General features: G+C 43.1%; 1 protein-coding gene across 1 annotated transcript; it reads left to right on the top strand.

Moving 5' to 3' along the window:
• Positions 1-625: 625 nt before the first annotated feature.
• LOC139689279 (endocuticle structural glycoprotein SgAbd-8-like) lies at positions 626-9,490 on the top strand. Its single transcript, XM_071586338.1, has 3 exons — positions 626-732; positions 5,905-6,041; positions 8,528-9,490. Exons 1-3 carry the CDS (start codon positions 724-726, stop codon positions 8,814-8,816), a joined length of 435 nt encoding a protein of 144 aa, XP_071442439.1. The 5' UTR covers positions 626-723; the 3' UTR covers positions 8,817-9,490.
• Positions 9,491-11,086: the final 1,596 nt, after the last annotated feature.

Below are 11,086 nucleotides of genomic sequence, written 5' to 3'. Positions count from 1 at the left end.
TCTTCAGTGGAGCGAGGAAGCCGCCTCATGTCCAGTCACTTCTCATATTTCGAGTATTTATCGCGATCAAAATGTTTCAAACACATCCCCTCCTTCGCTCACTTTTCTCTCGGCATAAGCATAGCTTACAGACAATGGAGCCATTCAAGAGTGCCTGGTAAAATGGTGGAATAGAATATCGAGGCGTAATACGTCTACGCGGAGGAAAGAATAGCAGATGAATACATTTGAAGAGAGGAGAAATAGGGTGGAACGAATGGGAAAAAGAAAGGGAAAGGAATAGAGGGGAGGGATGCGCGGTGCATTGTGGGGCGTGAGTGTGGGGAGGGGGGAAAGGGGGGTCGAGGGCGGGTCATGCGAAGGAAGACGCGGCTTCGTCAGCGACCAGGGAGAGTGATATTTGTCGGGAAAAATGGAGAAGGGAGGAAAAGTGGGACGGAGAGGGGAGGAGTGGGGGGAGAGCGACCCCCTCTCACCTTCCAGACACTGCATGCTCTGCCCCCTCCCCCCCCTTCGACGTGCCCCTCCCTCCTCGTGCGAGTGTCCCGGAGGGTGCGACCGGAGGAAGATGAGCCATTGAGTATAAAAGGCGCCTTGCTCCACCTCGATGACCACACTCCTCCACCAAGAGCCTCCTGAGGGTAATCCACGAGCTCACCACATCCACGCCGCCAAACGACAGACCTGGGGATAGGGCAGTCCGCTCGACTACGCACCACAGACATGAGAACGGTAGGTTTCGAATGTTTAATGTTAGATATCTATCAGAGTAATAATAAGTGCAGCCACCATCTGCCCAGCTGCAACGATGAGATGATGTCTCGAAGAGCGCAGGCAATGCAACGAGGAGAAATGCATGCAATGGCCCGTCAACATTCAGACTAAAATTCGCATTCTGAGATAAGAAAACTATTATATAGCGTAAGATCGTATTTTTTATGATAAGTTTACCTATATCTTATATTAAATTAAACTAATTAAATAATTTTAAATTTGAATTCAAAATCAATCAAGTCTATCTATTAAATGTCACGGATAATCAATTTATTGTGCACGAAAGATCAAAATGATCATGATGCATGGATCAGAAGGCTCTTATCTGAATAGGAACGGGAACTGTTTGGTCAATGACGGTTTGGCTTGCCAATCGTTGCAACTTGCGATGCTTGGACATAGACTTGAATGAGGGGCTGAAAAAACTGTTCTGATTTGAAGGCTAGGTCATAGAGGAAAAATAGTTCTTGGAGTAGTTGTCTATCAGCCTATGTCTACGTCTAGGTGAATAATTGTCCTATGCTTCACTAAAGGCTCCATAAATGATCTCTTTTAAATGATCATAACCGATGGTTTCTCCTCTTATGCAGTCGAAGTCACATCAAGTGTTCCCCATGGATGTGTAACCGGGCCTCATTCATTCCTTTTTTCCGTAGCAAACATAATCTGGTGACCTTAATGCACTTGCGCGACACGTGGATATTAAGAGAAATAGACTTCAAAATTTCGCAGTGATTAATTCTTGACATAGAAGCAGTTTTATCCTGAAAATCTATTGAATCAGAAATACCGGAATAAAAAATGAAGCTATTAAATACTTTCGTCGTTGCCCTGGAGGGCAATACGATATCTCCTAGGTGAACTTATACGAGCGAGGGAATATATACTTCAGGACAGATTCTAAACTTCAGCAATCTGACATGAAGAAGGCCTCAGAGAAGGACGAAAGCTCCAACAATCTGCAATGTCAGTGTCCTTTTAAGTGTTATCTATTTTATTTTGTGTTCTATTGCACCGTCCAAATGTTATATATATATATATATATATATATATATATATATATATATATATATATATATATATGTATATATATATATGTATATATATATATATACATATATATATATATGTATATATATATATATATATATATATATATATATATATATATATAATCAATCAATGTGTGTGTGATACGGGAGTCTAGCCGTAGAGCGTTGGACTACTGGCCGAGGACTGAGTTCTTTAATTCCCGGGTACGGCTTTCTGGACACCCTCATCTCCCCGCAAAGCTGTGTGATTTTTCAGGGTACCAGATCTTCCTGGGAAACCGTAGGTTACACAAGGAAAGGGTTTGGCCCCCGTACCCTAATGTCTGAATTTCACATGCCATTGGGCTAGGTGTTGGGGGTTAGTTTTTTTCCCTGTGCCGGGTCTGGTTTCCCAAGAAGATATGGTGCCCCGAAATATCTCACAGCTTTTGTGAAGCTGAGGGAGCGCAGAGCCCAGAGAGCTCTGAACCTCTGAACTACCGCCTACCTATATATATATATATATATATATATATATATATATATATATATATATATATATATATATATATGTATGCATATATATATATATATATGTATGCATATTCATTCCCATGGAAATAGATATGATGGAAAGGGATAGGAACACTTATAAAAGGCGAACACAGGCATGGTGGGGAAGGCGGAATCAAGCAGATCACAAGTGCAACAATATTTTCTTGATTGGAACTTGAAGATGCTCTTAACCACTTGAACTATCGAGGAAACATAATTTACACTGAAATCCACAGGGGGTGTAATATACAACAAAGTGCCCCAATCTACCTGGCCTAACTATCTCTTATGTGTATGTATATATATATATATATATATATATATATATATATATATATATATATATATATCTTCGAAATGGAACGCTCTAAGGCGACGCACAAATATATAAAAACACAGATGTAGATGTGACGCTTCGACGGCTCGGCCGTCATCTTCAGAACCTGTTTATATATATATATATATATATATATATAAATATATATATATATATATATATATATATATATATATATATATATATAAACCATAAACACAGTAATCAACCCGAAGGTCGGTTTGGTAATCGATGGTTGAGTTGTAGAATTCACCCAGTACTAAGCCCGACGGAGTGTGAGATTCACACATAAGCAGGGTAGGGGGGGCCAGTTCCTTTCCCTGTGCCGGTCATGGTTTCCCAGGAAGACCTAGTATATATATATATATATATATATATATATATATATATATATATATATATATATATATATATATTTATATATATATATATATATATATAATTTCATGATTCCTTGGTGCATACATTTTACGCATTTGAATTCATCCTCATCAGAGGATGCCTTCATCCCGCCCACCAATGACCACCACCCTTAATCAATCTGATAGAGATAATATAATCGCACCGGTTTTCAATTTACGATGAGTTCCCTTACTAAGTTATTCCACGCAAGTTTTTAGGGTGAACAAGAAGGACTAAATTTATTTACCGACAAACAAACAATTTTTAAGTGTCCTTTATAACCTTCCCTGGCATAGAATTTGTTTCCATGAGGATCTTAACCAACAGCACTGCTGAGGTAGCTTCTCGCCGGGCGCGGGCGCTGCGGTGAGCACATCATTCGCTCCTTGAGACAAGATCGCCACAATCCCAATGAAGCCATGAACACGACGTGGTCCGTAGGCGCAGTGGACACTGCAAAGTTGACTGAAGGACATCAAATCGCTGCGAGGGCTTTAGATCAGCAAAAAAATACACGTCTTGAAAGGCATGATGGCAGATTTTCAAAGATTCTTTTCCAGTAAAAACTTTCGTTTCAGTTTCTTCTCAAGTAAGTTGCGTTACATCACTCGATTTTTACGCACCGAATATTTTTACAATTCGGTTTTTGCATTCATAGAAATCGCCCGTCGATGTGGATTGCATTGTTTCAGAGCAAAGTGGTCTCTGCGGAGGCACCCACGAGAGTTCAGTGGGCCTCACGCGCGCCCCTCGCCCACCAACTGCACGCTCTCGTGCACAAAGTGAGTTGCAACGCCACCCACATATGACGCACCTAAGGGACGCGGAAACACTCGTGATTCGTGACTTCGAAGTGGACTTCCGAGAGGTCACCAAGAAATGGTGCGCTTCCATCTTCTGCATCTCAATGACACATCGCAGCAGTGATTTGGTGGAATGAAACTCCAATGGATCGCAGTTTTTTAATTCCTAGGACACCTGAGTATCGCATGTAATCGCAGGATTCTCGATCCAAAAAGTGTTTCACAATTTGAGTAAAAAATTTAGTCCTAAAAAAGACGAGTCAAGTGTAGGGCTGGCATTCCTTGCGAAATCCACAGGGACGTGGGAAGAGAGTGGATGAGGGAAGTATCGCGCAGGACACAAGCAGGTCGAACGGCGGCCGGGTATCGTAATATCACACTAGAATATGATTCGTAGCTTATTAGGGAAGCCACCTATTTTAAGGCATTTTTAATATTTAAAATCCCTCGATCAGCATCATCATCTTCTAAAGGCGGAGCGTTGTCGTAGCAGCCATTTGTGTATCTCTCTCTCTCCTCTGCCGTTCTATTCAGTCTATTGCCTGGTTACTCTTATAGTACTTTTTATATCATCTATGAATGTCTTTCTTGGCCTCCATTAAATTTTCCAAGAAGTTGGAATGTCTCAGAACATGTCCAACGAATTTAATTTCCTTTTCTTCGTCTCTTTTATTAGATTTCTTTAAATCCCTCTCTTTAATTTCTCTCAATACTTCTATGTTGCTTTTCTTGCCCGTCCATCTTGTTCTTATAATCCCTCTCCAAATCCACATTTCCATCGCTTCCCTCTGAGCCTTTTCCCTCTTTCCCAATGTTCAAGTTTCTTTTTTCTCAGTATATAATCTCTCGATAACTCGAAAAAAAACCTAACACCATGTGGCAGTCCTTGAAACTCAATGCACCAGGCACTAGTTTCGCTGTCCCTATTATTTCCAGGTCATATGATATATTTATTTCAAACTTCTCTCGCTCCATACAAGTGATATATAAGCCCTACTTTAATTTTTAATATTTAGCATAAGAATTGTTGGTACTTCTGTTAATTGTTTTTAGTTACTAACGTATTGCAATCAAATATAATTGCAGGCGGAACTGCTGATTAAGCATTGGAGACGTAAGCCCTATCACACACCAATGTTAAACACAGTAGAATGGAAGAGGGAATTGGTTTCCAATGCTCTTTAGGAAGTTGAATCATACTGTCCATACATTTTTCAATAAATTTCTAGGTGATATAACCCATGAATTGAAAATGAATATTTATGAATTTTTATTCTCAATGAATATTTTCAAATGCTTAGTTTCCCATGTTGCAGTTTTGTCATAGCATAGAGGCAAATACTTGCCACAAATAAGACACCATGATAGCTCACTCCTGCCACCTCAAACCAGTGCCACCCAAGCAATCACTCGGCAGTCTCCTCTCCCCGTAAGATCCCAACCGGAATTCCACCAGCAAGACGGGGGCGCTCAGCATCCAAACTCTCCTGCATCATCCATACATAAATATTTCTCATTTTCTTGGGGGAGCCAAACGATTGCGCGAAAAATGCTCTTAAAACCTATCTCACAGCAGCAAGATGTGACAATTCTCTAATATGCATTGCGCGAAATATTGAAGCCCCCCCCGCTATAAAATAATGGGAATTAAGCCTTATCCACAATCATTTAAATGTGAAATACTTCGCCAATGGGATATCCAAATGACAAAAACTACTTCTATTTTCGGAGTTTCCAGTGTTAAGGCCAACCCGAATATCGTCCATCAATTTGCCATGTTAACCCTGCCCAGGGAACGGTTGCCAAGGTACGCTTATGCAACGAGTGACTCGTGTATTCGCTTCGAGACCGAGCGAAAGAAATCGCTCCGTCCGTGCGGGGGGGGGGGAAAGGTTCCACCGGCACGTCGCCGGCGCCTCGGGCCCCCCCCAAGGCGCCGGCCCACGTCCACCCCCACCCACTCACTCAACCCCCTTCTTTCCGCCTCTGTCTCCCCTCACAGCTCGCAGCCATCTCGCTCCTGCTGACCGTGGCCCTGGCCTCGCCGCAGTACCGACCCGGGGCCCTGCCGGCCGGCGCGCCCATCCCTATCATCCGGCAGACGAACACGCACAACCCGGGAGGCGGCTACGCGTGGAGGTGAGGGGCGGGGCGGGGCGGAGCGGGCGGCGGAGATGCCGCTCCCTTTCAAGTTGGGGACGTCCGTGTGACGGGGAGGACGAACCGACGCCTATCAATTAAAATATCGGGGATATATCTTTCAACTCCCGTGAATTTAAAACAGGAAGCCAGATAAATTAATTTAGAGAAATGGGGATTTCGAGTTGAAATAGGGGATAAATATTTCATATATTATATAATATTCCTCCACATTTGCAGTAATGGTCCGATTTTCATGAAATACTGGGGTCTGTTCTGTTCACGGTTCTGCTAGCAAAATGTGAATTACTGCAATACTAGATATACTTACAAAATACATGTGGTAGAAAATAATAAAAATTACACGGCCAGGGTAAACTGAGGGCACCCAAATGCGTCATCCGGAATGGATCAGAGAGCCCTGGTTTGATTTCAGAGGACACATCTGGACACCCTCAGCTTCAACCTCCACCAGATCTTCTTGGGAAACCTAAGGTATTACCAGGGAAGAAACTGGAACCCTAGTGAACCTGTGAACGTGAGAAATTACTATGGTGCATGAGACAGCGTTCAGTGATCTCTATCACTTCCACGTACATTGATCAAATTCCAGTTTAGTTATTAGGTTTGAAAGGGGCTTCCGAATAGGAATAAACAATCCAAAAGAATTTCTAAATGAAAGAGTGCAAACATTACGAGACATGTTCATTATTCACCCACTCGTTTATTTACTGAGTCTAAATATTAAATTACTTACAATGGTTTATAATTTAGGAATGTGCATGCTAAAATGGAATGGTGGCTTAAGTTGTTGGAGTATTACTGAGACAACAGGAAGGGGCAGATGGACAAGGGGCATTTTTACAAACGTCATTTAAACTCTATTGGTATCCATTGGTCATTTAAAATGAAAGAAAGTAACAAGTAGTTTCGTAACCCGTTGCCAGGCATCCTCAGGTGCAATTGTTTAAAATAGACAGCTTTACCTGAGGTTAAAACCTGCGAGGTGCCTACAAAGTTTATGATGATATTTTGGCATATGACGCTAATACGAATTAAGTGTTTGACGTCGCCCGGATCATATATGCGTGCATAGAGCGAGGGTTGAGTACGTTAGGGCACGGTACAGCGCGTCCTTTGAGGCGCGTGGGTCTCCGGTGAGGAGGCAATCACCCTTGGGGAGGAGGCGACTTCTCCTCAATGAATTACTCCCACTCCGTGGCCTTCCTGCCCTTCCTCCACTGACGACGTAAATGCAATTCGGGTCTTTGCAAAATGACTTCCAGAGGAAGACGCATAATAAACATCGCCACCCTCTTTATGTATCAAAGTTTTTTATAATGGAGTCTCTGCGAGTTGTTCACCTTTTTCGGCATTTGGAATTCAGACCCTATAAGGGTTTGCAGGTGACGGAAAGGGTGGAAAACACGCGAAGACTTCATCGCGATCTTGTGGCGGGAAAATATCAAAGCATTTAAGAGTAGAATGGCCGCAAAATTAACTATTACCACTTTTGCCGAATATTTCAGGCAAGGATTTTTCTGACAAGGGACAATCAAAATAATTAATTTTAAAAGATAATTGATTGTTGCATAATTCTTATCGAGGAGAGCCCATAGAGCATAGGGAGCCTAAGGGTTGCGAACCCGACTACAGATTTAGAGGGTCGCAAGATTCTCAGAGGTGCCAATAATGTTCAGCTTTGAAAACACTATATTTCTGATGCGTTGATATCCCGAGGCAACAAAGAAAGGTGATCCTACACCAAAAAATGACCTGTGCCAATGGTGACAGGCAGCAGTTTCACCATTGGGTGCTTCAAGCGGAGGTCAAGAAGGACGATCGGACATGCCAGTGCCACGCCGAGAGCGATAGTCACGGAATCAGCCGCTATTCAGTGACGAGGAATAGAAAGCTTAAAATTCAGCATGAATCAAATAGAGTTTTGTGGTACGGCGAACCAACCTATGAATTGAAATACTAGTGAAGATTCAGCGGAAGTGGGCTCTTAGCGAAATCAATTCAGAATCAAATAACTTTGAAATGATCATTCAAATTATTTGGTAAGGCTTGATTTAATCAAAAGGAAGAGGAATGACGCCTACATGCAAAATGAAAATGTTTTTCGCACATAAAACCAAAGAGTTAAGCTTACATGAAACAATATTCTCTTTCCAGCAAATAAAATCCGCTAATTCTCCATCTTTAAATATTTTCTAGGTGCCATATCAGCACTTTAAATATTTAGCATCGCAAAATTTTGCATTTGGAAAAATATACGTATATACTTGATGATGCGATTAAATTTCAGTCGATTTCGGAGGTGAGGGTTGAATTTTTACCATTGCGCATGAATTTTTTACCGACCGCGCGCCTTTCAATTCAGGGACCTCTGAAGACAAATGAATTCCCATGGTCCAGGCATACCCGAGGGTGTGACTCACGAGGAATGCCCGCAGGTGAAAGTCTCTTTCCATTCGTTGCAGCTATGAGACCGGGAATGGCATCACGGCGGAGGAGAGCGGGCAGCTGAAAAACCCCGGCCAGAAGGACCTGGAGGCCATGGTGGCGCAGGGCGGGTTCGCGTACACCTCGCCGGAGGGCATCCCCATCCAAGTGCGCTACGTCGCGGACGAGAACGGCTTCCGAGCCGAGGGGGCGCACCTCCCCGTCCCGCCCCCCATCCCCCCGGCAATCCAGAGGGCCCTGGACTACCTCGCCACCCTCCCATCCACCACCGAGAGGCCATACAGGAACCCCGGCCGGCCCTTCTGAGCACCACACTGACCAGCACCCCATTCTACGCTTAGGGCGGCCCAGACGAGCGGCCCCCTGCGGCGCACCCACGCGGCCCTCCACGGATCGAACCCCCCCCCCCTGACTGCGGGGGCGCGGACACGGCCGGGGGAGGGAACGCCCCCCTACGGATGTACTCTGCCTCCGTCTCCACCCCTCCCCCTTTCTTTCGTCCCTTACCGAGCGGAGGACGTAGCCACCACAAATGCTATCGTTGTTCTCTGGGAAAAAAGAATCAATAGCTGCTGTTACCATTATCCATTAGGGCCAACAATAGTCTTTCACCCCTCTTTCATTGAAAATTGGCGCTTAAATCTGTTTGGCGCACCCCTCGGCGCCACCCGCTGTGGTCAGTGGTTCCCCAGCCCACGACGACGCCGACTCTGGCACCGGCGCCAGCTTTACTTTAATACTGCACAGGGGATCCTGAGTGTGTGATAGTGTAACCCCCTATCGGATTTCCGTGTCAATACACTTTGATTCTCAAGAGTATTTTGTATGTATGTATTTGTACAGTTCGCACTTCATTTCCAAAGCATTGCTTCATAATGCATAATTATTATACCACAACGCTTGTTGCATTTCTCATTTTCATTTTTACTGGACATTTTTCTCGTTGATTGAAAAAAATGAATAAAAATAAACATAATTGAAAAGAATCCTCTTTCTTGTTTTCCATCCCTAAGCACCAAATGGTTTCCTTTGTAGACAGGTGAGATTCAACCTTGAGTCCGGTGTGGTATATGGACTCTAGAAACAGAAAACATTATTTTAAAGTTTTCTAAAATCGGATATTTCGTTACAATGGCAGTGGTGAAGAGGATGTTGCATTAAATAGGTAAGTAATATTGCAGTTATAATGGGCGTGAAATGCACACCTTCATGGAGGAGAGAGGCAATCCGTCCCATTTACAAATCCGCTGCACTTGGGGTTTCGGCTATCCTCCAAGAAGTTTTCATGTCCAGAGAGTCACGCAATGTGCGATGCCCACACTTGCCCGGCCGGCTTGTGTATATGGGTCAAGTCACTTTGACGAGAATCCATCATTGCTTTAGCAGCAACCGTTGTAATTTTAAACATGCTTGGTTAGCTATGGCAAATCGGGAGTTAACAAGCGGCCATACCTTTAAATTTGAGGAAATGAGGATAGAATAATTAAAATTGCGTATAGAGGGTAGGCGATCAATTTCAGAGGAAGGTAGACCCGGAGGTCGTCTCGCTAAGCAAAGACCTGTGGATAACATAAGTTTTCGACGCCCAAAATGTGTAAACTGAGAGCATAGTATCATTTTATCGAGCTGCTTTACGCTAATGAGGCATTAGTTATTGAGATTCATTCTAGCAGTATTTTTTCAATAATTAAGTCATAAAAGTTAATTATTTAATTATTTTGATGTATGTCAACCGCGTACAAATATTCCAATCCGTTCACGCCGACCCAATGTCGCAAAATACTTTTAGTGGCAAATGATGCAGGAGTTCAACCAAATGAGTTTTCTCCATTGAAAGCACTCAGATATGGCAAGTGTGCCATGGAGAAGGGGATCATTCGAATAACGGTCGTGAGTGATTCAGTCTCTAAGTCGCCGACAGCAGAGTGCCTATTTCTTAAATGTATGCACTAGATAAAATGTTGACGAGACTTGGCCGAAAGTATAAGATGCGAGTCATGCCTTAGGAAAGTGTGTATTTCTTATCATGCCCTCCAATGGAGGATAATTTCAGTAAAATAAATTTCACTGGTCTTCATCAAACCCGGAAGAACAATGTGAAATCTAACTTCGCAGAGATAACGAGGTTATCAATTTTTATAGAGGAGGCATAATATCAGCAATATAATTTTGTAGTACCCCCAAAATGGCGTTGGCAGGTCCAAAGGGTAACATTAAAAGTGATTTGCTTAAATGTAACGCTTGTAGAATTACTCCTGGAATATTATTGAAGCCTTGCTGGGCCGCTTTTTTGGCCCAAGTAAAGAGGTACTCGATCATTTGACTGCCTGTCTTGGATAGTTTATTTGAGGACAATAAGCCTGTAGTTAGTGTATTAATGAATCGACAGTGATTGTAACGCTTGCCGAACTCACCAGTTCTTCGCACGGGGCCTATTCCAAGGAATCAATTCTATTATTCCCTTTCCCACACCCCCTGCCATAACCTAATCCCGGGAATGCCATGCACGCGGGAGAGAACGGATTCCTCTCGTAGAGAACTTTGCATTGAATACAAATCGTTGTGGTGCAATCTTC

Source organism: Hetaerina americana, unplaced genomic scaffold (assembly GCF_022747635.1).
Source record: "Hetaerina americana unplaced genomic scaffold, ioHetAmer1.1.p SCAF_22, whole genome shotgun sequence".
Lineage (NCBI taxonomy): Eukaryota > Metazoa > Arthropoda > Insecta > Odonata > Calopterygidae > Hetaerina > Hetaerina americana.
This window is presented reverse-complemented; position numbering and strand designations above follow the sequence as displayed.